The sequence below is a fragment of the Giraffa tippelskirchi genome, chromosome 13 (genome assembly GCF_054371585.1).
Source record: "Giraffa tippelskirchi isolate mGirTip1 chromosome 13, T2T-mGirTip1v1.2.pri, whole genome shotgun sequence".
Taxonomy (NCBI): domain Eukaryota; kingdom Metazoa; phylum Chordata; class Mammalia; order Artiodactyla; family Giraffidae; genus Giraffa; species Giraffa tippelskirchi.
This window is the reverse complement of record NC_137287.1, coordinates 30,123,291-30,150,561: the sequence shown is the minus strand read 5'-3', so window position 1 is coordinate 30,150,561 and position 27,271 is coordinate 30,123,291. Positions and strand designations below refer to the sequence as shown.

General features: G+C 50.3%; 1 protein-coding gene across 2 annotated transcripts in view; it reads left to right on the top strand.

Moving 5' to 3' along the window:
* The window catches only part of SNX29 (sorting nexin 29), a 585,715-nt gene extending 559,210 nt beyond the window's left edge, over positions 1-26,505 (top strand). For both annotated transcript variants that reach the window (XM_081560361.1, XM_081560362.1), the window contains one exon: positions 26,197-26,505. In XM_081560361.1, coding sequence (XP_081416487.1) covers positions 26,197-26,326 — 130 coding nt within the window. In that variant the 3' untranslated portion in view covers positions 26,327-26,505. The remainder of the gene's footprint in view (positions 1-26,196) is intronic.
* Positions 26,506-27,271: the final 766 nt, after the last annotated feature.

The following is a 27,271-nucleotide window of genomic DNA, read 5'->3' as shown; positions in this document are numbered from 1 at the left end:
CCACATCTTCCTTATCCAGTCACCTGTTGATGGACGTTTAAGTTGCTTCCGTGTCCTGGCTATCATGAATAGTGTTGCTGTGAACATAGGGACCCATGTATCTTTTGGAATGGTAGTTTTATCTGGGTATTTGTCCGTCATCTTCATTCTCTTCCGAGTAGAACCCTTGACTTGTGACAGAAGCGGTGCTGTCAACACAGGCCCACTCTCCTGGGGCCGCATTTCTGCCTCTTCAGCTTGCGAGTTAGTAAGGTCCCTTCTTGAACCAGAGACTGGCCAAGGGCAGTCTGATATCAGGCAAGGAGCCCAGGCAGGGACAGGAAGAAGGTCCACTGGGCAGAGGAGGGGCTGGACTTGTCTTTAAATAGCTGGAATAAAACACTTGATGCCAAGAGCCAATTCAGTGGAAAAGACCCTGATGCTGGGAAAGGTTGAAGGCAGGAGAAGAGGGAGACAGAGAATGAGAGGGTTGCATGGCATCACTGACTAAATGGACATGAAATATCTGAGCAAACTCCAGGAGATGGTGAAGGACAGGGAAGCCTGGCGTGCTGCAGTCCATGGGGTCACAAAGAGTCGGACACGGCTTAGTGACTGAACAACAACCACCACCCTAGATGCCTCACTTCCCCTGAGTCTCCGCTCCTCATCTCTGAAGTGGGTGTATTGCACTAAGCCCCTTCCTGTCCAGCGCCCTACCTTAGTAGGTTTTCAGTGGATGAGCATTTGCCGTGTCTTCCTTGAGTCAGAAGAAGCACAGCCACATATGGGCTGATCTAGCAGTCTGGCAGGCTCCCTGGGGGAAGTGGCTTCTATCCCAGGCATTTTGAGTCGGCATCTGGAATGCTAATCCGTTTGGGTCCAGCTGTGGGCCCCTGACGCCAGCGCCCCGGTGTGTGCCATCCCAGTCAGTCACCATGGTGATGCCCAGTATCTCTCTGTCTCAGCCCAGAGGTGGCATCGGCTGCTTGTCGAGACCATGCTCGGGACAGCTGGTCCTAGTGGAACCAGGCCAGGTTTAGGAACGGAGCTGAGGTCTGATTTTTGTAAAACAACAGTGGCAATAATAATTAACGGTAGCTGTCATTTGTGGAGCTTGTCTCTGAAACTGGGGGAGACACTTTCAATGCCTTTTCTAGTCTCATCCTCAACCCTGTCACTTAGCATTGTTGCCATTTTACAGGTGAGCAAGCTGAGGCTCCATAGGTTAAGTGACTGGCCTGAGATTCCAGAGCCGACCCTGCTGACTGCAGAGTCCAAGCCTTCCCGTTCCCTGCCACGGCTCCCACTCAGAGACTCACCCCGAGAAGGACATGAGGGCTGCTGTGTTGCCTCACAGCTGAAAGCAGGATCCAGGCTGCAGCCTATTCCGGCTGCTTTATATATAGGAAGAGGGCGGCAGAGAAACCCAGACACAGAGAAACCACTCCTCTCATGCCTGAACGAGAACGTTCACCTCTATTAGGGCTCCAGTGCAGAAAGCGTGGGAGCTGCACATTGATTTGCCTCTTTTCAGGTGAGAGCGGCTGTCAGCTGCCACAGCTCCCTTCCCATGGGCTGGGCACGGGCCGGCTGCTCTGATAACCGTCTCTCAGTTCTCACCACGGGTCCTCTCTGACCCTCAGTGTTCTCCTCTGTGCGTGCGTGCCAAGTCGCTTCAGTCGTGTCCGACTCTTTGCTTATCGACTGTAGCCTGCCAGGCTCCTCTCTCTGTCCATGGAATTCTCCAGGCAAGAATACTGGAGTGAGTTGCCATGACCTCTTCCAGGGGATCTCCCCAACCCAGGGATCGAAACTGTGTCTCCTGTAGTTCCTGCACTGCAGGTGGATTCTTTACTGCTGAGCCCCCGGGAAGCCCTGTCCTCTGTAAGACAGGCTTATTACTAACCCTCCCTTAGAGGGACGCAGCTGTGCTAACAACTCCTTTTAACTTCCCTGCGTCAGACCCTGCACCCAGCACCTTCCGTGTATTTACTCTTTGACCCTCTTGACTTTGGGGCCGTCAGGGTACCAGCCTCACCCTACAGAGGACGGCACAGCAGTGAGGGGGAACCCACCCGGCCCCGCGGCCTCTCCTGAGGGCAGGGACGTAAGCCTGGGCTGTTTGCCTCAGAGCCTCTCAGCTGCTCAGTTAAACACGATGCTCTAAGAGCCTGGCGTGTCGCTAGGCAAACAGTAGGTGCTCAGTGTACGTTAGTTTTCTCCTTTAGTAAGTGCTCTGAAGGAATTCCTGCAGGCTCCCACGGGAGGGCTGGCCGGCCTGTGCGCTGCCCAGCTTGGGCTTGAGGAGAGTTTGTTTCTATAGAACTTCGGTCCCTCTGAGTCTTTTCAGAGCTTCCTCGTGGCCTTGAGCTGGGCCAGCAGGGCCGAAAGCGACCCCTGCCCACCCCAACCTAGTGGCACAGGGAGTGGGGGCCCAGGCCGCAGGCTGGAAGGCTTTCCAGCCAACGCGCTGGGCCTGCCTTCTCTGCAGAGGTTTCCTCTCCACTCCCTCAGCCCACACCCTGTGCAGCGGCCAGGAGGGCTGCCCACGGGCAGGGCCTGCAGTGGGAGCGTGGGGGTCTCTCCCACAGCTCCGTCGCCTGGTCGGGGGGACTGACCTGCCCACCCCCGTTGGTGGAGGCCCACCTCACATGGTGCCCGGCTCACGCCTGCAGGTGTCTGAGAAGTGGGTACATGGGGCAGTGGGTACCTTCCTATTGGAGAGGGTTGAGTCCTTCCTCACAGAGGAGTGAGGCTGCATAGGGCCAGATACCAGGCGAGACATCCTCACCTGAAGCCAGTCCCCGAGCTGGCTCTCCTGCCTGCTGAGGCCCCGTCTCCCTTGAGGGAGGAAGTTCTCACCTTTGGTTTTCCTACTTCTAGCGCCTCTGGGAAGCTGGGCTCCCCCAAAGGAGGAGAGGGGAAGGGGGTGCAGAGGGCACCCATTTGACCCAGGTTTGGGGTAAAATCAAGGACATGCTTGGGAACTGGACACCCATGATCTAATCCTGGCTCTGCCAGCCTTGCAAGCCCAAAGGTTGGACTTCAGGCCGGGCTGTCCTGGCAGGGAGCCGCCTCGTGCAGAGGGCAGCAAGCCCTGCCTTGTGCCAGGGATGGAGCAATGAGCCAGGCGCCCTGGTGCCCGCTTGCCCAGAACTCAAGATGAGTGCAGTGAGAGGGCGGGGTGTCGGGGGTCCCGAGGTCACCCACAGATCCAGTGAGCCACTTGGAAAACTCAAAGACCCGGCAGAGACTTGCACTCTTGGCTCTGATTTATCCTGGTGAGTGGATACAGGGCAAGGTGAGCAAACAAGAAAGGTACGGGGCTGGAGTCCAGGGAGGTCCAAGTGCAGGCTTCCAAGATCCTCAGCCAGGGACTCACACCGGATGCACTGAACTCTCCCAGTATCAGACTGTGACAGCGCATGTGAAATGTGGCCAAGCTGGGAAACACTTCAGAGACTCCACAGCCAGTCTCTTTCCTGAGGGCTGACCGTGGGGGCTGACATGCCAGGCAGCCCCAGGGATGGTTTAGGCCAGAGGTGGAGAGTATAGATTAGTGGTCAAACTGCCTTTAGTCCACTCGAAGCATCGCCAGGGGCTTCCCTGGTGGCTCAGCGGTAAAGAACCTGCCTGCCAGTGCAGGAGATGCAGGTTCGATCCCTGTGTCGGGAAGATCCCCTGGAGAAAGAAATGGTAGCCCACTCCAATGTTCTTGCCTGGAGAATCCCATGAACAGAGGGGCCTGGTAGGCTACAGTCTGTGGGGTTGCAAAAGAGTCAGATTAAGAAACAACAGCAGCATCACCAGACACTAACTCTGGGACCAGAACAAGGTCTCCCCCTAAGCCTCCACTGACTCATCCATCAAATGGGCTGCACGCTTGCGGTCAGCAGCTTCCATGTGGTGGGGCTTCTGCTTCCTATAAAAACAACCTAGGATCGACGAGTTCTGATGGCTGCGCTGCGCCGGGCCGCACAGCCCGGGCCAGGCTCGCCCGGGGCTCCCGCTGGGAAGCAGGACTTGAGACAGCTAAGCTATTTATTGCCAAGGAGTTTTTAAGTACTGTAACTTTAAAATAAATAACTACAAAACTCAAAAAAAAAAAAACAACCTAGGAGTATGTGTCAGGCCTTGGTATTTTTCAGGAACTGGAAGTTCGGTGACTCTGTGTGGCTGGTTTACAGCTTACATTGTTACCAGTCTCCCAGCCCTAGAGCTGTACTTTGTTTCTACATCTTCACATTTCCTAATCATTTAAAAAAAAAAAATTTGGCTGCACCAGGTCTTAGCTGTGGCACATGGGCTCTTGAGTTGCAGCATCTGAAGTCTTAGTTGCTGCATGTGGGATCTAGATCGCTGATCAGGGATCGAACCCGGGAACCCTGCACTGGGAATGTGGAGTTTCAGCCACTGGACCAGGAAGTCCCCACACAGCCCCATCACTAACTCTTGAGCCTTTAGAGACTCGGGGAGGCCTGGGAGACTAAAGCAAAAGCCTTTGACTTCAAAGGACAGGAACACAGGGTTTTATATGGGGTTTCAACCCCCTCTTTTCTTTGATTCTCCTCAATGGGTTTGAGCAAACTCCAGAGTGAGATAGTGAAGGATGAGGGAAGTTTGGCATGCTGCAGTCCATGGGGTCGCAAAGAGTCGGACACGACTAAGCAACTGAACAACAGTTTTGAGGGGAACAGATTCAGGAAAAGAAAGGGAGTAAAGATTTGTATAGAGAAAGTTAATCAGAAACTTGGCAGAGGACTCAGCAGGAACACCTTGGTCTCAGCCCAGTGAGACACGTCTAGAGCTTCAGGCCCCCAGAGCTCTAAGAGAATAAACACATCCGTGTTGTTGGAAGGGAGCACGTGTCAGGCAGCTTGTTACAGCAGCCGTGGGACCCGAATACGCCACTCTTTCCCGTCTGCCCTTGATTCTGCTCTCTGCTTTGCCGGGTCTCCTTCTGAATCCCCTGCTTTCCGAGGCTCGGTCCAGATGTCACCCTTCTTTATGACCAGCCCTTCCTGCTGCATCTCTGTGACAGGTGAGGCACTTTTCTCTGACAGCACTGTCACCGCCTGGCTTGTATGGGAATGCAGGGACAGTTTGTGACAGCTTGTGTATCCTCTGATCTGTGTGCCTTGAAGGCGAAGCCCTCTGGGAATCACCTCTGTCTGGCGCCTTCTATCGGCTCTCAGTAAAGTAAGCTTGAATCAGTCTCTTCTCCTTGAATATTCATTCAAAGCACTGATGCTGAAGCTGGAGTTCCAATACTTTGTTCACCTGATATGAAGAGCTGACTCATTTGAAAAGACCCTGATGCTGGGAAAGATTGAGGGCAGGAGGAGAAGCGGACGACAGAGGATGAGATGGTTGGATGGCATCACCAACTCAATGGACATGAGTTTGAGAAAACTCTGGGAGATAGTGAAGGACAGGGAAGCCTGGTGTGCTGCAGTCCATGGGGTCGCAAAGAGTCCAACATAACTTAGCTACTGAACAACTTCCTCTTAAGCCCCATGAACTTGGCCAGCCGATGTGCTCTGCCCAGGCCGTCAGTGTGAGTCCTGCACTCCAGCTAGAGCTGCAGGGGCCCTGGTCAGAGGATGGACCTGATGCCATCCAGCTCTCTCTCAGTTCCTTGAGTCCCCAGCCAGGGTCCTGGGTGTGCGTGCTGCAGATGCCGGCATTCATCTAGGCAGCTGATGTTTTCCAGGGACATGCGTGGGCCGAGTGACCAGGGAAATCTCAGAAAATATGAGAGCTGAGTGCCCGCTCTCCTGGTGGTTTTGGTCTGCTGAGGGTAGCAAAGAAAGCTGAACAGGTGATTCTAACTACAGGCCAAGGGGTCAGGGCAGAGTTCTCCAACGAAGGGACAGCTGGTCACATCAGGACATCTGGGCAGACCAAGCGTGGGGGCGGGGGGCCAAACAGGAACAGGTCATGGAATGTCTTGGAACTTACTGTCATGCTTACAGCCAGCTGCTCATTGTAGCATCTGGGTTTATGTTCAGTGATGTGGTTTCTTGAGGACACAGCAGATGGAAAATCCTGGGATCAAATTTTGACCTTTTATTTAAAAATTTTCATCCTCATCCTTGTATTGCTGTCTGTTAAGTGTCTACAAGTGAGGCCCCCTCAACAGGCCAGACCCCTTCAAGATGCTGTGTTTTAGTGTCATTTTGGATTCTCCCATACCTCTGGGAAGGGTTGGAGTGAGGTTCAGGCCTTGCCCTAGGGCCCAGTCCTAAGCCTAGGTCTCTCCTACCCCAGGCCTTCCATAGCCAGCCTTAGCACTCTCAACTTCTGCACATGTCTCTGAAAAGACAGAGCACAGGACTTCCCTGGTGGTCCAGTGGTTAAGAATCCCATCTTTTAATGCAGGGGATGTAGGTTCAATCCCTGGTCAGGGAACTAAGATTCCTCTATGCCGTGGAGCAACTAAGCCCATGGGCCGCAACTACTGAACGAGCACACCGTAAGTAGAGCGAGTCCGTGTACCACAACAAAAGATCCCATGTGACCCAGCTAGAACCCAGTGTGGCCAAATAAAAAAGAGAGAGAGAGAACAGAGCTGCCTAAACCAGCTCAGAGCAGTCCCCATGCCTGGCATTTTGGTGTCCTGGATGCTATTCAGGGGCCACTGGAGACACCAAGCAAAATCTGTTCCAGCATTTAGCTCGAAACGTGTTGGGTGATAAACAGATGGCTGATTTCTGTTTGCTGTCAAGTGCTCATAGAGGAGAAAGCCCATTCCTGGTCCCTGCGTTTGGGGCCAGCCAGCCCTGCCTCCGTGATACCATACAGCCATTGATGGATAAGATCCAGCTGGGATCAGACAGCCAGAGAGTTTAGAACAGAACTCAATAAACCATGGCCCACGAGCCAAGTCCCACCCACTGCCTGTTTTTGTAAATAAAGATTTGTTAGGACACAGTCACTCCCATTTATTTACATACTGTCTGTGGTGCTTGCATGCTTCATAGGCAAAGCTGAGTAGTGCCACAGAGACCAGAGGGCCTGGAAAGCCTGAAATGTTTACTGTCAACCCCATTAGAGAGGAAGTTGGCCAGGCTCTGATTGGGTCTGATCTATGTATGCATGCGTGCATGCATACTCAGTCGTGTCCGACTCTTTGTCACCCCACCAACTGTAGCCCCCCAGGCTCCTCTGTCCATGGAATTCTCCATGCAAGAATACTGGAGTGGTTGCCATTTCCTTCTCCAGGGGATCTTCCCGACCCAGGGATCGAACTCACGTCTCCTGCATTGGCAGATGGATTTGTTATCACTACACCACCTGGGAAGTCCCTGATCTATGTACAGTGATACAGAAAATCTCCAGGATATATCATTAAGAGGAAAAAGCAAGATGTAGCATAGTGCCTACATTTTCACTTTTAGAAATAGCAAAGAATATATGTATATTTTGTGTGTGAGTGTGTATGTATATACACACACCTGTGTACATGCTTTATGTCAGGAATCTGGGATCTAATGCCGGATGATCCAAGGATGAGATGATGTAATAATAGAAATAAAGTGACAACAAATGTGATGAACTTGACCCATCCCCAAACCACCCCACCCTGACTCCCCTACCCCCAGTCTGTGGAAGAGTTGTCTTCCATGACATTGGTCCCTTGTGCCAAAAAGGTCAGGGACCGCTGCTGCTCATGTGATGGATAGCCCTGGAAAGATTAAAAAGTCACTGCGCAGGATGAGGGTAGGGAGATTTGCTTGTTATGTTTCCTCTGCGTATATACTTTTTCATTTTATACCACTTTCTATGTTCCTTGTTCAAAAAAATGAAATAATTTTGTTTAAAAAGTACATTGAAACCAAAGAGTTAATATAAAGAAGGTGGAGGAAGGAATATCTTTTGCCTTATTTTCTTTTTTAGGAAGACAGAGCTACTTTTTTTTTTTAATGGGACCTCTCAATTCAAATTACATTTTCATAACAGACTCTGGGAAGAAGACTCTGTGAAGGAAACTCAGTATTGCCTGTTATACGGAAGTGGAAATAAATCTCCAGTTGACTCACAGAGGTAGAAAGGCTTAGGGCGCAGTGGAAAGTGATCTAAGTGTTTCTCCATCTCAGGACGAAGGATCTGTGCTCCTAAGTGAGTGCATCCTGGTGGGGGAAGCAGAGCTTCCTCATCTTCTGGTCATGATGCCTGACCTGGAATGATGAAACCAGGGTCCATAGCTGCCGGGAAAGTATCAGAAACCACTGGGGACCCTCCACGAGTCTCTTCCACCAGCAAAACTCCATGCACTGTGCTCACATCTGCCCTCTTCCAAGGATGGTTCAAATCATTTCGTCAGGAAGTTCTGACACTAATCCAGTGTTCCACCAGTTCGCCAACCCATCAGAAACCCACCTGTGACCCCAGAGACAAAAGGGCATTGTTCTCTCTCTCATTTTTTGTTTGTTTGTTTGTTTTGTTGTTTTTTTGTTTGTTTGGTTGGTTTTTTTTGTTCTCTCTTTTAAAAAGTATTTATTTATTTGGCTGCACTGGGTCTTAGTTACGGCATATAGGATCTTTGGTTGTAGCATGTGAACTCTTAGTTGCCATATATGAGATCTAGTTCCCTGACCAGGGATCAAACGTGGGTCCCTTGCACTGGGAGTTCGGAGTCTTAGCCACTGGACTAGCCGGGAAGTCCCTCTTCTCTCTTTAGCTGGTCTTTATGTTTGCGGCTCTCAGCCCTGGCCTGGCACACTGCTGGATAGTACAGAGGCCCTGCCCCCTGCCATGTGGCCCTGGTGGAGGGGGCGTGGCCTTGGCAGCAGGCTATAGGAGGGAGTATGGGTCTTCCCAGGTGGCGCTAGAGGTAAAGAACCTGCCTGCCAAGCAGGAGCCTAGAAGATGCAGGTTTGATCCCTGGGATGGGAAGATCCCCTGGAGGAGGGCATGGCAACCCACTCCAGTATTCTTGCTTGGAGAATCCCGTGGACAGAGGAACCTGGTGGGCTACAGTCCATAGGGTTGCAAAGAGCAGACACGACTGAGTGTGACTAAGCACAGTGGCCTTGGCAGCAGGCTGTAGGGAGCGTGGGATTTATTCAGAGTGCAGTGGACAGCCTTTGAAGGGCTATAATCAGGGGAGTGAGCTACTGATCATAGCCCTCTGTCTCAAGAAGTTGTCTAAACCTAGTTAGAGGTGACCATTCTGACACCATTAGCCGTCTCTCATCAGAACCACCACATCATGCAGGCTGGGCCTAGGGATGCAGGCTGGGGTGGTCATGGACACCTGGCTCCCAGCTCTGGGATCCTTCTGGGGTTTTTTGAATCCTTAGTCAGTGCCCGACTGCAGTTCTTCCTAGGGGCAGTGCCGGAGGACGGGGACTCGGGAGTAAAGACGGAGACTCTCCGAGACCACTGTTGACTGGAGGTCCTCACCCAGGCTATGCACGAGGGCAAAGTTTAGAGTGGGGCAAACATGGATGGAAATGCACCAGGGCTGGAGTCTGAGCGACAAGGGAGGCAGAGGGGACGGTTCGGTCTTCCCGGGGCTTGCTGAGGGGTGATGAATTGAACAGGTTACCGGCAGATCTGGTCACTAAAAACTCGTTTAGATGCGCTCTTGCTAGTGGAGCCTGCCCCAGTTTCGCTCGGCTCTGGGTGGCTTCAGCCTGTCCCAGCTGGTGTGCGTGCCATCCCCGGGCGGGAGAAGGAAACTGGAGAAGGTGGGGGTCTCCAGGCAGCAGCTCAGCAGCTTTTTCGGGGACTGTTGTGTTTCTTAATTGTGTTTTTCATTAAATGAGTGACATGTTCTAATTGAAAGGGTTTAAATAACGTGAATATACAGAACAAGCACAAATAGGGCCCTTCACCACTGTCCTTCAGGGCTCCCCTGGTGGCTCAGTGGTAAAGAACTCTCCTGCCAATGCAGGAGACACAGGTTCGATCCCTGGATGGGGAAGAGCCCCTGGAGGAGGGCATGGCAACCCACTCCAGTACTCTTGCCTGGAGAATCCCATGGACAGAGGAGCCTGGTGGGCTACAGTCCACGGGGTCGCAAAGAGAGTTGGACACCACTGAGAGACAGCGTGCATGCATGCCCCCGTCCTTCTGGTCTCTGCAGTTAGATGCCTATTTATGTGCACCTGCATTTTGAGGTTTCATTTTTTCATAAAAACAGGATCCTCCTCTGTCTTGTTCTGTAAGCTGTTGTTTTCGCATGATCGTACCCTGGAGATGTTTTCTTGTCCGTGCACGTTGCATCCTTTGTGACGGCAGCTCTGCTGTTTACACAGGCGCCATCGTGCATTTAATGTCTCTCTGCCTCCAGGCAGGGTGTTTCCACGCTTCCTCATTAGAAACCACACTGCCTCTGCAGGAGTGGCACTTAGAAGTGGCATTCCTGAGTCAGAGGGTGTGCACAAGTATATATTTGTGTGTGTAAACATGCACATGTGTGAACTCACAGCCCCCTCACATCTCAGTATCCATATCAGAGCTTGCTAAAGGCCGTCTTTCACCTTTTGCTGGGACGACTAATGAGGGTGACTCTGGATGTGCTGGGTCCCCCAGCAGGACTCATTCATTCCCCAAGTGGTCACTGAGCACTCCTGTCTCTACATGCTGAGTTACAGTCAGGAACCAGACCCTCATCAACATAACACACCAAGTGGGTGTGGGGTAGGGGGTGGGGGAGAGGGCGGCGGCAGGGAAGGCGGCCCTGAGAACATCCCGAAGAGGAAAGACCTGGAGGAGGAGGGAGAGAGCCAGGCCAAGAGCCCTCCTTGCTGTGGGAGTGAAGAGACAAAGTAACTGCAAAGGCCCTGGGGCAGGCGTTTGCCCAGCTCTGCTGAGGAGCCCTGATGTTGGGGGTGGAGCGGGGAAGGAGACTGCCTGGTCAGCGATGGCCTGGGAGAGCATCGTGTCCACAGAAGGTAGAAGACTGGCAAGTTTGGAGCAAAAGAGCACCGTGATCTGGCTTGTTTTGTCAGCCGGATCGCTCACCCCAGAGGAGAGTAGCAGCAGGCAGAACATGGGAGGGAGCGGGGTGGGGTGGTTCAGGTGAGAGGAGATGGTGCCTGGGCCGGAGCGGGGTGGGGTGGTTCAGGTGAGAGGAGATGGTGCCTGGGCCCCCAAAGACACCTCCCCAAGAGCAGGGGCTCCATCTGCAACGGGGCACGTAGTAGGGCTTCAACAAATAGCAGAATTACTGAAAAACCTAAAAACCTGTTTGCTTTTCTACTGTCGAGCGCTCTCGGTATCCTTTCCCCGCGTGCTGCTGGGCTGTAGCCTCTTTCTGGTTGGTTCATAGGAGCCCCGCACACACTCTGGACATTTCATTCCCCACCTCCTCCCAGTCCACCTGTCGTTTAAGGGAGTCACAGCTCTGTCTTTACATATTTCTGCAAATGGCATTAGATCTGTTCACTCCAACTCGTATCCCAGCCCAGTGTTCTCTCTGCAGCCCTCCTGTTATAACCACTGTAGCTTCTGCCTGAAGGGACAGACCTGGGTGATGCTTTGGAGGCTGTTATTTTTCTTATTCCCAGTCTCATAAAAGTGATATCACCTCCTCTGCTTTCTATCAGAGAAGTGAATATGGGTCATTACTTGTCTTTTCAAATTGAACCACGGAGGCATTGAATGACTTTTTCACAGTCACACAGCTGGTACGTTACAGAGTCAGATATCAACCTGGGGCTTTCTGATTCTGAGGCCCGGGTTCTTATGGAACACGCTGCCACCTCCTCTGGGTGAGGACAAAGCACTGTTCAACCAGGAGGACAAGTCTGGTGGGGATGAGCTTGGTGTTTACAGGCCCCTTTGACATTACCCAAAAGGTTAAGTGGACCAGGCACAATTCTAGGCACTGGGAAGAGGGTGGTAAAGATGCCGCTTCAGAGAATGACAGGTGCTGTAAAGAAACCAAAAGAGAGTCACTGGCAGTGACTTAAGTGAGACTCGGAGGAGGACTTCCGAGCAAGCCAGGGGGTCCCAGTGCAGCTGGAGGAGGTAAGGACGAGTTGTAAGGATTTGACTGAGTGCAGAGGGAAGCCATGCAGGAGGGGAAACGGTGGGGTGACTTTGAGTTGCAGAGGAATCAAGAAGAAGCAGAGAGAGCACATGGGAATCTGTCCTAAGTGTCCAGACAGGAGGTGGTGGTCGGACCTACAATGTTAGAGCAGAGTGGACCGCTGAATGTGTATCTACAGGCGGAGCCCGAAGGGCCCATGGGGTGGGCCCATTGGATGGGGTCAGGGATATAAGGGAGAAGCCAAGGTGATGTGTTAGGGTCTGGTTTGTGCAATGAATAGGGTGGGGGAACTGCAGCAGTTACTAAAGCGAAGACCAGAGAAGGAACAGAAGTTTGATGGGGAAGATCAGAATTCGCATTTGGGCCACGTTCAAGACAGGGATGCCTATCAAACATCCACGTGGAAATGCCAAAAATTCCACTGGGTCCATTAACTCCGGAACTCAAAGGCAGGCAAGGCTAACGTGTAAGTCTGGGACTCTCTGGCATTTAGACACGTGTGATCCCCTGGGTCTGGATGAAATCCCACATAGGCGCTGTTGACAGAGACGAGGAGAGGACCCAGGCCCAGGATGCTCGGAGGGGTTGGCCTTCAGTAGGAGCAGGGCCGCGTGATCCTGTGTCAGGGGGAGGAAAGGAGCCAGAGCACCCCATTTCTGGGTGAACTGCCAGGCATGGCGGGTCGGGGATGGTCTGGGAAGAGGAAAGAAATGAAAGTCACTCCTGTGGGTGGGGCCGGGTAGGGTTAGCTATGAACTGAAAATACAGCCAGTAGCCCCATCCTGGGCTTCTGTTCCCCCAGCTCTGCTGCTCAGCTTAATTAGCATGGGGTTTGGCCTGGACTTTGTGATGGGGAGGAGCAGCCATGAGGGGATGAGCAGTGATTACCATGGAGATGTGATGTGGGCTGACGTGTGAGAAGGGGACTGAGAAGGGGTCAGGGGTGGGATTCAGAGAGGGGGCTTCATGAAGGACTGACAGAGGGGTCCTAGAGGGCAAGAGCGAGAATCATCTAGCCCCTTTTCCAAAGAGCCTCTCGGGTAAGATCCCCAACCTAGGACATGACGTATACAGACCTTTTGAAATGTCAGTCGAGTCAGATTAGGAACCCCGGAACCCCAACTCTGGGTAACACCCCACTCTGGATAAAAGGAGCTGTAACTGCAGAGGCTCCCAGCCAGGCACCCAGTGCAGCCACGTCAGCCTCAGGGCCACTTGTAATGATCAGAATCTCATCCATCATAGTTTGTTCCATGAAGGGATTAAAGCTGGCATGTCCGAGCTCACGGGTAGACAGTACAGTGTGTGTGTGGACTTGCATGATCTTCCTGGCAAACTTGGCCGAATGCATCTTTACATTTTTAATAGCATAATTTATCCTAGGGACATGCCTGCCCCCCATCCACCTGTCACTTTCTGTACCTCCCCCCCATCCCCCACCCAAGCTCAGCCACTTTCCAAGCACAAATGAAACCCGTTCTCACTGCCCCATCCGATTGGTCATGGAGCCTTAGGGATGCGGTCTCTTCAGCACCTGTGGCGCGTCATCCCAACCCTGCTGCTTTGCCTCATCCCGTCTGGGTTCTTTCCTCAGGATCCTCCTCCCAGGGCGGGGTTGCACCAGTCCCACAACAGGGTTCCCTGTCTCTGGGGCTCATCTCTGTCCCATGGCTCCCAGGTCCATCAGATCTTTAGAAGCTGTACCTTCAAAGTAGGTTCCACCCCTCTTGCAGCCCCCGCCCCCGCCACGATCCTCTGTCCATGAGGCAGCCCCTGCCAGTCCTGCCCCCCAAGCCCGCATTGACAGAGAGCATCCCCTAGGTTGTCCTGTTTAACCCCACAGCCCCTTGTGTGAATGGCAACCATAGATTAAGAGCCTTTGCTGAGAACAAGACTAAGAAATTTCTTAAAAATAGGTGACTATAGAGAAGATGCAGAGATGGGGGTGGGTGGAGCATGAAAAGGCTCACTCGAGGCAAGTAAAATCACAAACTGTAGAGTCTTCCCAGAGCCTTAGTGCCTTCCCCCCCCACCCCACCCCCACCCCTGCAAATACTGCCCTGTCACCTGCCACCCAGCCCAGAGGCTGAGAACACGGGCCTGGACTTCCATCCTGCTCTGTGACATAGGACTTGTGCGACATCACACAAGTCCCTGCAGCTCAGGAAGCCACCCTCCACGGCAGCTTCTTGAGTTTTCACATATGAAACAGAGACCTTCCCTCCCAGGGTTGCTGGGAGGGAGAGCTTCGTAAAGTAACACTGCTGAGCCCTACACCTGCCACATAGCAAGCCCACCGTGAGCGGACCTGGTAGACTTACATATCGTCACGGTCACCAGTCTTTTCTAGGACACATCACCAACATCTGTGGCATTCTGTGAGCAGGATGCTTTGATTTAAAAGGATGTCAGATTTCAAAGCAGGTCTCTCGAGGAAGTTACCATTTTTTATATTGAAAGATCCACTATGAGAAATGCACATAGAAAGTGACCTGGAAAACCTAGTCTTGCACGAACAGCTGTCGCCCACGGAGGGCAGGATTACAGGCTGTTTCGGTTGTTCCCTTCTTCGTACCTGTGCACACTGGTACCATTTCTCCCCCTACAGTGAGCCTGGGTCACTCCTCTTTAACTTTTGTTAATGATGAGAGGGTTCTCTATACCCTCCTGCTCCCCGCTGCCCTTTTTGAAAATCTGGCTATGCCGGGTCTCAGTTGCCACGTGTGGCCTCTAGTTCCCTGACCGGGGATGGAACCCAGGCCTCCTGCACTGGGAGCGTGGACGGAGTCTTAGCCACTGGATCACCATATAAGTGATCCTCTCCTTCCCTTTTTAACTTGTGCATGTTTAACCCCCAGGCCAGAACTTGGGGTAGCAAAGCTGAAAGCTGAAATGTTAGAAATCTGTCAACAGAGAGCAGCAATTCCATCAGAGCACTACTGAAATCACGCGAGAAAGATCTTGAGAATATAGTACGGGGTTTGCTAAAATGGGGTGTGCGGTCTCCTGGTGATAGATGTGCCCTCCCCAGTTCAAGTTGTTCCCAAAGATCAGACCATCAGTGCTGAAGGCACAGCCGCTCAGATGGCAGCTCCCAGCAAATGAAGTATTGACCGGCCCTCGAAAGCCACTTCCTAAGTGAAATGAACAGCAAATCTCTCCTTGAGGTCACTTTCACTGATGAGTGGTTGAGACCATGGGATCAATTTCACCTGTGTGCTGGGAACGGGAACACCATGCCAATGTGCCCCCAGAGGCTTATTAAAAGGAACAGTCCTCCCCTCTCCAGGGCTCCTGGCAGGGGCTGCTTCCACAGGCTTGGACTCCCTTGATGGCTTGATGGTGGCAGGCACTGGGGAGCGAGTTTCTGAACAAACGCCGAACGCATCTCAGGAATGGGAGACCAGGCAGGATGAGGGGGCTCATTGGCTCAGCTCTGGTCCCCCATCCCTGCAGGAGAGGAGAGGAAGGGGGTACCCTGGGGATGTCTGGGCTGTCTCCGTGGGCAGCCATCAGACCTCAGGAGGCTGTTTGTCCACCGCCTTCCAGCTGAAGGCCCGGTTCTAGCTGAGCTGTGTCAGGTATAAGGTGTCAAGCCCTGGGGAAGCCACATCCCCAGAGAGCTCCCCAGCCCTGTGACAGAGGGGTCCCTGCGGCTCAGGAGAGCTAGCATCTTGCGGGTTTGGGGAAGGAAGCCACGGCACCATTGCCTTCCTGGTTTCCTGCCCGCTGGTTGGAACTGAGCCTCCAGGACTAACACTTCACAGCCCCAGAAATGGCTCCAGCAGCCCCACAGGGATGACAGGGCTCAGTGATGACTGGGCACAGTTCCCTCAGAGACAGAGTGAGCCATGCTGGAGGTTGGCCAAAGCCGAGTTGAGAAGCAGGTGAAGAGAGGGGACATTTACTAAGCATCCTCTCTGGCCATCTAGCCACCCAAGCACAGAGTACATCCCTCAGCTGTCAACAGCCTGCCAGAGAAGATCCTGTAATACTCTTCTTTTTTGTTTTTTTAACATGTGCCATTTTAAAAGCAGCCTTAATATAGTTCACATACAATTCACCCATTTAAAGTGTATACAAGTCAATAGATTGTAGGGACTTCCCTGGCAGTCCAGTGGTTAAGAATCTACCCTGCAATGCAGGGGATGTGGTTCAATCCTTGGTCGGGAAACTAAAATCCCACATCCGTGGGGCAGCTAAGCCTGTGTCACAATTACTGAGCCCGTGCACCACAACTAGAGAGTCCGTGCACTGCAATGAAAGATCCCACATAGCGCGACCAAGATCCCACAGACTGTAACTAGGACCCGATGCAGCCAAATAATTAAACTTTTTTAATCAGTAGATTTTAGTATATTCACACATATACACAGCCATTGCCACTGTTTTTAGTACATTTTTATCACTTAGAAGAGAAAGCCCACACCTTCCTTGCTCCTGGAAACTACACACATTTACTTTGTCTCTAGAGATTGCCCTGTTTTGGACTTCCATACAAATAGAATCATAATGTGGATTTTTGCATCTGGCATCTTTCACTGAGCACAGCTGCAAGGTTCTTCCATGTAGTGCATGGAGAGGGCAGTGTTGTCTCTCTTCTCTCTTGGGGTTTTTCACCTTTGTTGTTGTTCAGTCACTAAGTTGTGTCCAGCTCTTTGTGACCCCATGGACTATAGCATACCAGGCTTCCCTGTCCATCACTAACTCCCAGAGCTTGCTCAAACTCATGTCCATTGAGTCAGTAATGCCATCCAACCATCTCATCCTCTGTCACCCCCTTCTCCTCCTGTCCACAATCTTTCCCAGCATCAGGATCTTTTCTAATGAGCCAGCTCTTCGCATCAGGTGGCTAAAGTATTGGAGCTTCAGCTTCAGCAGCAGTCCTTCCAATGGATATTCAGGGTTGATTTCCTTTAGGATTGACTGGTTTGATCTCCTTGTCTTAATCAAACTGACATAAGATGGAAGAACAGGGGAAGCTCATCCAGGTTTGTAGAAGGGTCATGTGACATGGGAACCTTAGTAAGGAAGTGAAGACTCAAAGAAATGGCCTGGCCAGACCTACCTGCTGTTTCTTGAGCTGATTTTATATTACATGAACAGAAAGGGTCAATTGTGAAAAAGTAACTAAACTATGTGAGTAGGGCCAAGGAAGACAGTAATTTTAACAAGACCTATTTGTACAGAATTCTCTCCACCTCAACTTCTCATCCTCGACAATGAGAACGTGACTTTCCTTCTGATATGGTGAGGACGTCTTTCACTTGGGAATTCCGTCTCCTGCTTTAATGAAAAATGGGAAGGTGCAGAGTGGCTTTTTGGTGTGTGGTATATTCTGCCACCTTCAGCACCTTCAACGATTCATGCCTCCTGTGGCTGAGTAAAATTCCATTGTGTGGATAAAGCACGTTCTGTTCATCCATTCCACTGACACACATTTGAATTATTTCTAAGTTCTGGCTGTTATGAATGATGCTGTTCTCAGCACTCATGTACTAGTTTCTACGTGGACATGTTTTCATTTCTCCGGGGTATATACCAAGAAGAATCACCGGGTCACATGGTCATTCTGTGTGTAACCATCTGAAGAATTGCCAGACTGTTTTCCAAAGCTGCACAATTTAATGTCCCCATCGGCAGTGTGGCCGGGTTCTGATTTCCCCCCATCTGTGCTGGCACTTATCATCATCGGTCTTTTCAACAGTCACCATCCCAGTGGGTGTGAAGTGTTATCTTATGTTGTCGGGGTTTTTTAAGTGTTTATTTTTAGCTGTGTCAGGTCTTAGTTGCAGCTCGTGAGGTCTTCTTTGAAGCGCGTGGCCTCATGCGGTGCACGGCTTCTCTCTATTGAAAGCACACAGGCTAGAGAGTTATGGCACTCAGGCTTAGTCGCCTCAAAGCATATGGGATCTTAGTTCTCTGACAAGGGATGACCTTCCCCCACATTGGAAGGCAGATTCTTAACCACTGGACCACCAGGGAAGTCCCTCCTGTTGTGGTTTTGATATACATTTCCTGATAAGGACGTTGAGCATCTTTTCATGTGCTTGTTGGTCCTCTGTGTATTGAGTATTTGCCCATTTGTTGATTGAGTTGTCTTTTCACTGTGATGCGATCCCTTCTTACAGGTGAGGAATCTCAGTCCCAGGGAGCATCAGTGACCATCCAGGCAGTCAGTTGGTAAATGACAGAGTCCGAGATCTCTGTCCCCATGGTCCCTGCCCTTCCTAGCTGTGGAAGAGGGTGAGGTCACTGTCTCCTGGGAGACCCAGAGTGGATGCAAGGCGCTCCTTCATGCAGAAAAGGCGGAGATTTTTAAATACAGCCTTTCTCAGCCAGGCTTCTTAAGACTGAAGTAAAATTTATATGTGGTAGCATTTCCCCTTTTTATTATATAGTTCTGTGAGTTTTGGCAGATATGCAGGGTCATGTCACCACCAAGAACAACCCCCAGAACCACCCCCCAGTGCCTGTCTGTAGCCCGTCCCTGGCACCCGCCGCTGTGGCTTCTGTCCCTATACTTTTGCCTTTTCCAGAATGTCTTAGGAATGGAATCAGGTGGGGTGTAGCCTCTGAGTCTGGCTTCTGTCATTTAGCAGAAAGCCTTTGGGATTTAACCATGTTACCAAGAATACACATTTTGAAGGAGTTAACAACCATTTGGGGTGGTAAATGAGCCAGTGGTGATATACAGGAAATGTTTTTTTTTTAATTTAGTATTAGTATGCTTAAATCCATGTTTATGGATGATTTTGCATAAGCCAAAGTAACCTGAAAACAGAGGTAAAGAAAAATCTTGGGTATTACATAGGAGGTGTGAAGATCATGGGGGGTAGGGGGTTGAAAACATCAAAGATGATAAAGGCAGTATTCAAGAAACATGGCTCCATGTTCCCATCACAGCCCTGGGCGGGGTGACCCTGGTCTCCAGGATAAAGAGGCCATGGCCCTGAGAATCACATCCCCGATGTGGCGTGCTACACCATCACTGACCCTGGTACCAGAGGAGCCTCAAGGCCATCTAGACCATTGGTTCTGACAGTCCCGTGTGTGGAACTTGTCCCAGAGGGAGTGTTCTCTGAGCGAGAGAAACCACAAGCAAAGTAGTAAGACCTCCCCTAACCTAAGTGCATCACACTTTAACAGTGGCTTTTATTCTGAGAGTCTATTACTACTGTTAGCATCAGCGGCCATGCAAATAGTTGGATTGTAGTCATGTGTATTATGTCCTTAGTTGGCAAATTGACAACCTGAGGTTGAGGTTGGTTGCCATTAAGTCATCTCGGGCCTTCTTGGCTGGCAGTCCAGTGGTTAGGACTCTGTACTTCCACTGCAGGGGTTGCAGGTTTGGTCCCTGGTGGAGGAACCACGATCCTGCATGCTTGTGATGCGGCCAAAAAAAAAAAAAAAAAGTCATCGCTTGCCACAGGCTGACTGGGTCCCCACCTTTGAAAAGGTAGTTTGTAGAACTCATGTAGACCAGAGGTGTCTACATCATCTGGAGGCCTTCCTGGCCCACCAGACTTGGGCAGCGGCAGGCCCCACCACCTGTCTTGCTCCCCGTGGAGCCTTTTGCTGGCTGCTCTTCCTGCCCAGAAAGCCCTTTGCCTCCCCCTCTACTCCACTGAGCCTTGCTTACCTCCCCCACCACCCCGCTACCTCAGTGCTCAGGCCCCTTCCAGAGACCCTCCCAGCCCCTGACTCTGCTGCTGTGTATATTCTTCATTTCATCATTTATTTCCCCCTCTCCCACCCTTGCCCCTGTTTTGAGCAGCTTGAGGGTAGAAACTGACTGTTGTCTTGATGTCCCCAGAGTTTAGCACAGGGTCTGGCCTTATCTCAAGGGAAACAGTGGTTTGATCTTCCTTTACAGGAGCGTCACGATTTTCCACCCTTGTTCCCTGATGGATCCACCTGTTTGCTCACTTATTTCCTTAAGCTGTCTCCAAACAGCCCTGCCAAATCCCAGGTCTCTTCTGTCTCTGTAAAGTTTAGGACTCCTCTTCCAGAAAACTTAGTCTGGTCTCTTCAGAGAAGGTTTCTTTCTCTGTCTCCTGCCCCCAGGACAGACAGATGGAAGACTTGAGCTGTGCTGGGAAAAGGAATGGGAGGTATATTACTTTTCTTTTTTTTTGGCCATGCCATGCTGCTTGTGGGATAGATCTAACCCACACCCTGTACAGTGAAAGTATGGAGTCTTAACCACTGGACCACCAAGGAAGTCCCTGGAGGTATATTTCTGTAGTTTGTAAAATCTTTATAAAAGCTTCTACCCACTTCCCTTGATATATTGATGCCTCAGCCATCAGAGTTCTTAAGATTTTGCTGGCTAGAATTTGCCTATGCCTCTGAATTTTATTTCAGAGATCCTGGGATCTTGAAACAGCCAGTTATATTCCTATTTATAACAGACTTAATTCATACGTGTTGAATGATACATGAACAGTGAAGAACCAATATTATACCCATTTCACAGATCAGAAAACTGAGTCTTGGGGAGGTGATGTATCTTCCTCTAAGGCCCTAAGGGGTCTAAGTGAAGGCACCTAGGTTTTCTGACTTTGAATGTGGAGTTTCTGTTATTCCATACACCTTTAGGATGTATTCTTATGATGGAGGTGGGGCCATACCCCCCTTCTTGTCTGCAAAATTGGGGTAGACGTGTGCTCAGTCTTGTCCGACTCTTTGCAACCACTTGTACTGTAGCCCGCCAGGCTCCTCTCTCTGTCCATGGGATTTCCCAGGCAAGAATACTGGAGTGGGTTATCATCTCCTTCTTCAAGAGATCTTCCCAACCCAGGGATTGAACCCATGTCTCCAGCATTGGCAGGCAGATTCTTTACCCCTGAGCCACCATGGAAGCCTTGGGGGGTAGACAGACCTCCCATATTAAAACAGAATCGGGTAGATGAGGAATGTAATTTTGCCTTGCTCAGTGGTTCTGTTCCTGCCCAGACCCAGAGTCACCAGCCCGCTTTATTATAACAACATAGTCAGCAGGAGGTAGAGAGAGCTTCTTGGTGGCCTGATTTCTATTGATGGGGCCAGGTGAGAAACACACCGCTCCTTTAAATCTCAGTAGTGCGGGTGGCTCACAAAGGCTGTAAAGGACGAGGAATTGAGAGACCAGCGTTCACACACACACACAATTGAGAGAGCAGCATTCACACACAGACACACACACACCAGCCCCCAGCACCCCCAGGTGTAAAACCCATAGCTAGCAGGAAGCTGCTGTATAACACAAGGAGCTCAGCTCCACACTCTGATGATCCAGGAAGGGGAGGGAGGCTCAAGAGGAAGGGGATATATGTAGCTGATTCACGTTGTCGTACAGCAGAAATATTGTAAAACAATTACAGTCCAATTTAAAAAATTAAATACAGGACTGTTGACTGTAAGTAGTGTTGTACAGATCTTGAACTTACTCACCTTTTTTAAAATTTAATTTTATATTGGAATATAGTTGATTTACAATGTTTTAGTTTCAGGTATGTGTTCATTTTTTAAAGATTCTTTTCCCATATAAGTCATTACAGAATATTGAGTAGAGTTTCCTGTGCTATATAGTAGGTCCTTGTTGATTATTTTACATATAGTAGTGTGTATCCGGAGAAGGCAATGGCACCCCACTCCAGTACTCTTGCCTGGAAAATCCCATGGATGGAGGAGCCTGGTAGACTGCAGTCCATGGGGTCGGGACAAGTCTGACACGACTGAGCGATTTCACTTTCACTTTTCCCTTTCATGCATTGGAGAAGGCAATGGCAACCCACTCCAGTGTTCTTGCCTGGAGAATCCCAGGGACGGGGGAGCCTGGTGGGCTGCCGTCTATGGGGTCACACAGAGTTGGACACGACTGAAGCGACTTAGCAGCAGCAGCAGTGTGTATCCATTAATCCTAAATTCCTAATTTGCACCCCCCGCCCCCAAACACGCTTCCCCTTTGGTAACCATAAGTTTGTTTTTCAAGTCTGTTGAAAAACAGACTTGTTGAGTCTGTTTCTGTTTTGTAAATAAGTTCATTTGTATCATTTTTTAGATTACATGTAAGTGATACCACATGATATTTGTCTTTGACTTCCTTCACTAAGTATGATAATCTCTAGGCCTGTCCACGTTGCTGCAAATCACAGTATTTCATTCTTTACAGCTAATATCCCATTGTGTGTATGTGTACATATAGACACACATATACCTTTATGTTAATATAACATATATACATTAATGTATGTATACATGTATGCATTAATGATATATACATTACATGTATATATATTTATATATATATATATACATACACACACATTTTTTTATCTGTTCCTTTCTTAATGGACATTTAGGTTGCTTCCATGTCTTGGCTGTTGTAAACAGTGCTGCAGTGAATATTAGGTTGCATATATCTTTTCAAATTATGGTTTTGTCCAGATAAATGCCCAGGAATGGGATTGCAGGGTCATACAGTAGCTCTATTTTTCTATTTTTAAGGAACCGCCATACCGTTCTCCATTGTGATTATACCAAGTTACATTCCCACCAACAGTGTAGGAGGGCTACCTTCTCTCTCTACCCTCTCCAGCATTTATTGTTCATGGATTTTTTGATGTTAGCCATTCTGATCAGTGTGAGGTGACACCTCATTGTAATTTTGATTTGCATTTCTCTAATAACTAGCAATATTGAACATCTTTTCATGTACCTCTTGGCCATCTGTATGTCTTCTTTGGAGAAATGTCTACTTAGGTCTTCTGCTCATTTTTTGATTGGGTTGGTTTTTTTTTTGACATAGAGCAACGTGAGCAGTTTGTAAATTTTGTGGATTAATCCTTTGTTGGGTGCTTTGTTTGCAAATATGTTCTCCCATTCTGTGGGTGGTCTTTTGGTTTTATTTATGGTTTCCTTTGCTGTGCAAAAAAACCTTTTTAAGTTTCACTAGGTCCCATTTGTTTATTTTTGTTTTCATTTTGATTATTCTAGGAGATAAGATACTGCTGTGATTTATGAAAGTGTTCTGCCCGAGTTTTCCTCTGGGAGTTTTATAGTATCTGATCTTTAGTCCATTTTGAGTTTAGAACTTACTCAACTGAGACATTTTGCCTGTCGGTTAGTAACTCCCTACTCACCCCTCCCTCACCGTCCACCCTTCGGTTCTGGAGTTTGACTGTTTCGGACACCTGCTATAATTGGAATCATACAGTTATCTGTCCTTGTGACTGGCTTATTTCACTTAGCAGGAGGACACTATACTATCACATATGTCAGCATTTCCTTTTTTCTTGTAAGGCTTGAATATTGCTTGGTACGGATGAAACTTTTTTTTTTAATCCATTCATAGAGATCTAAGTTATTAATAATTGCACATCTTGGCTGTTGTGAATCAGGCTGTAGTGAACATGGGAGTGCAAAGAGAGCACTTCCAGATCCTGATTTCTGTTCTTTTGGATAAATATTTATTCTACCCTAGAAGCCATGGCTCAAAGCTGACAAGACACCTGCCTGAGAAAATGCAGTGAACTCTCTCCTCACTCCCACAGTGCCATCTCTGAGTGGCAGCCCCCCCATCCCCCTCCCCTCTACTAATCCTCACACAGTAGGTGCCTTTGGAGAAACAAATGAAGTCCCGAGTCCCGGCCCCATAACTGTCCCCCACTCCCGCCTTTCTCCAGTCCTCCCAGGAGCCGGCTTGTCCAGGGACCACGGGCCCTCACCACCCAGCTGGGCAGGAGGGCAGGGTGAGAGAGCTTTGCAGCTGGAGGCAGGCGCTGTGACCCTTAGAGTGCCGGCAGCCTGTAGAAGCTGGAAAGGCCAGCTTCTGGCCTTTAGACTCTCCCTTAGAGCCTTCCAGGGCTTCCCAGTGACAGCTTATGGTGAACGATGTCGGATTCGTGATCTCCAAAGGAGATTGAGCTTCGGGACCAGGCTTGATCACTCAAGAGCTTTTGTGTAGCAGAGTTTTATTAAAGTATGAAAAGGGAGAGAGAAAGCTTCTGACATAGACATCAGAATGGGGATGAAGAGTGTTTTAATTGGTTATTACAGTAAATCAAAAGAATGTCTCAAGGTTGTAAAGATCTTACCAGACCCACTCCCATAATATACATTTTAAGATAACAGGATCAGTCAGAAGGTTTTCAGGAAGGAGAAACTGTCCTCAAGAGGGATTCATTGTTATATAATCCTTAGTACAGAGTTTAAGCTGAGTTGTTTGTTGTGTAATCATCAGTTCTGGGCTTAAAGAAAAAAACGTTGTAGGTGACTAAGACTAAGGAAGGTAGAGGAAAAAAAAGACGTTTGTCCTTTCCTCCTCCTCGAGAACCCCAGATTTCTTATCAACTTACCTAGGAATTGACTCTCTGACCAGGTGGCTCAGCGGTAAAGAACCCACCTGCCAATGCAGGAGATGCAGGTACAATCCCTGGGTCGGGAAGATCCCCTGGAGAAGGAAATGGCAACCCACTCCAGTATTGTTGCCTGGGAAATCCCATGGACCCGGGAGTCTAGCAGGCTACAGTCCGTGGGGTCACAAAGAGTCAGACACGACTGACCACACACACTGCTGGCTCCAAGTGGTACATCTTGAACGTAGCCTCATAAGACCCACTGGGGACTGCCAGCCTCCAGAACTGTAAGACATCTCAGTGTGTTGTAATAAACCACGCAAGTGTGGTAGTAAATGTGTTATAGCAGCTGTGGGAAATAAGACCAAGTTCACCGCCTCTACATTGACAGCCCCAGCCCTGGCCCTGTGTGCCTGGAGCAGTGACCTTGGCAGCGGGCACTTCAGATGTAACCAGAACATGGACCCCCACCTTCTGGAGCCCTCCACCCAGTGTTCCTGTGCCCAGAGCCTCGGGGCCCCACCCCAGGCACTCCCTGCCTTGCTTTGGACTCCCCACTCGGGCAGGCTTTGTACCCCAAGTCTTAGAGCGGACGCATGATGTTTTTAGCCCTCCTTCGGACTGTGAGCTCCACAGGGCCTGGGAGAATCCGTTTTGCTCACTGTTTAGCCCCAGTGCCTTGCACACGTGCATGCACAGATTCATGGAGTAAACAAGTGTACCCTTCAGGTGCTTTCTGTACCACCCCCCTACTGTGCTTTAACGTGGGTTGGAATTGAGAAATGGATATTTCCTGCCATATCAATAAACAAAGGATGTCATAGGCATCAGTAATTATGGATGGTGACCTCCTGAGGAAACTCAGGAGGGGAAGAATACCCACCATCTAGCAGCCATCAGACTGCAGGCACTCCCTACAGGGAGCCCCTAGGAGACTCAGGACACTGGCCCCAGACAGCTGAGGTGCACATCAAAGGAATGGTTTCAGTGAGCCCGGACTCTTGTACAGAGAAAAGCGCTAAATCCCTTAACTTGGGATACCTGGTTTTCTTTACACAACAAAAATCTTTTGACATTCAGACTACCTGCCCTTTGTTGCAAAACTTCTTTTAACATATACAACCTGGCTCCCCCCCTCCCCTCCTGGGAGCAGTTCTCTCAGGGACACTTGAGATGCTGTCTCTCGGCTTGAAGTCCAAACATTCCTGATGAATAAAACATAACTCTCAACTTTTAGGTTGTGAGTATTTTTAAGTCTGCAGAAGCATACACCCTCACTGGCCCATAAACACACGTTTGTACCCTTCTCTTCATGGGCTGCCACTGCCTCTCAATGTAGGGGTTTTATATCCAGTGTCAGCGAGCCCCTCACATTGGACTCACAAGTAGTTCCCTATTTTTGGCTCTTTCACACAGTACTGTCGTAAACGCCCTTACAATCAGACGTGGGCAGACCTCTGATTATTCTTTTAGGATCAACTCCAGGAGAATTCCGTCTCCTGGGTTTTCGCATCTTTTGACTTTTAAATGCAATGTTCTCCAAAGCAGTTTTTTTCTTTCTCTTTGACTTTGAAATGTGCCTTTGCTGGAAGATCAGTGAAAATGGTGAGAAGAAAGCCAAGACCAGAACCTTCTTTCATCGACTTAAAAGAGGGCCCGGAACTGTGGCCCCACAACTGTGCTGGACACGATAGACAGGAAGTTTATTTCTCCAGGTTGTTCTCGCCGCCCAGCCAGGCAACAGCCGGTGACCCTGAGCCACTCCCGCTGTTCCCCTCTCACCCCTTACCCCACGACGGCTGCCCGATCTGTGATCATTTGCTCTCAGAACTCCTGACTTACCCCGATTCTCTCCACTCTGTCTTACAGCGACATCACTCCTTCCGGAGAAGCGCTAAACAAGAACGGCCGGCCCAAAGTGGCTTCCCGCTTCCCCAAGCTGTCCCGAGGTCACCCCAGGGAGACGCGCAACGTGGAGCCCCAGAGCGGTGACCTCTGACCTCGACGGTACCCCAGACTCTGGCCCTACGTGCTGCGCCAGCTGTCTCCTGCCCGGCCATGGCAGCTGGCCCCTGCCACCTCGGAGGGACCACCCTACCCCCACCGGTGAACCCCAGAGAGCACACCTGCCCCACCGGGTGCACGACACCCCGATTAAACTGGGCCGTGTGAGAGCAAGGCGGCTCCTTGCTGTACGGATGCGGGCACGTGGGCCCTGCTCTCCCCGCGCCCCGCCCCTGGGCCTCGAGGGCTAGGCGTTCCCCTCCCTCCAGCCCAGAGGCCAGCCGGAGGGTGAGCACCGGGTCAGGCTCAGAGCCCCCTGGTCGCGATGCACAAGTCGGTCTCATTCAGTCAGAAGGTTCATTCACCTTTTGACTCTTTCCCACATGGGAATTTGAATGACTGTTACTTTTTTCTTTTCCCCCTGTTTAATGTAATTGCCTGCTACAACCTATGAACACAGAGGGTTGGGTGAGGGGGGGCTAGTTCCTTTCCACGCACGCCCCATCAGTGGTCAGTAGACACCCTAGTTCTTGCCACCAGGCTCCAGGGAGACAGTCCTGTGGCCTTCGTGCAGCGGAACCATTAGGGATGCGGAACTGTGGCTCTTGGAGAACTTCCTACCTCCTCTCTGGTTGGTTCTGGAAGGACCGGCCCCTGTAGGAAGCCCATGTGCACCTGGTCAGGCCAGCTGTCAGCAGCAGCCTCGTGACCTGTACCGGAAAGCACTGGGCTATCTAGGGGTTGGTGGCCTTAGCCGCGAAAGCCAAGAGGAGAGTCATCCAGGCTTTGAGAGACTCGGTTCCGGGAAGCACTCCAGAAGGTTCTGTGGGCCTCTGGGGGTTCCGTGGAACTCAGCGTGACTCTCTCTGAACATGACTCACTCCAAAGAAATCATAATTGTCACCTAAAGACGGCGCGTGTGTTGTTGGCCAGTATGCTC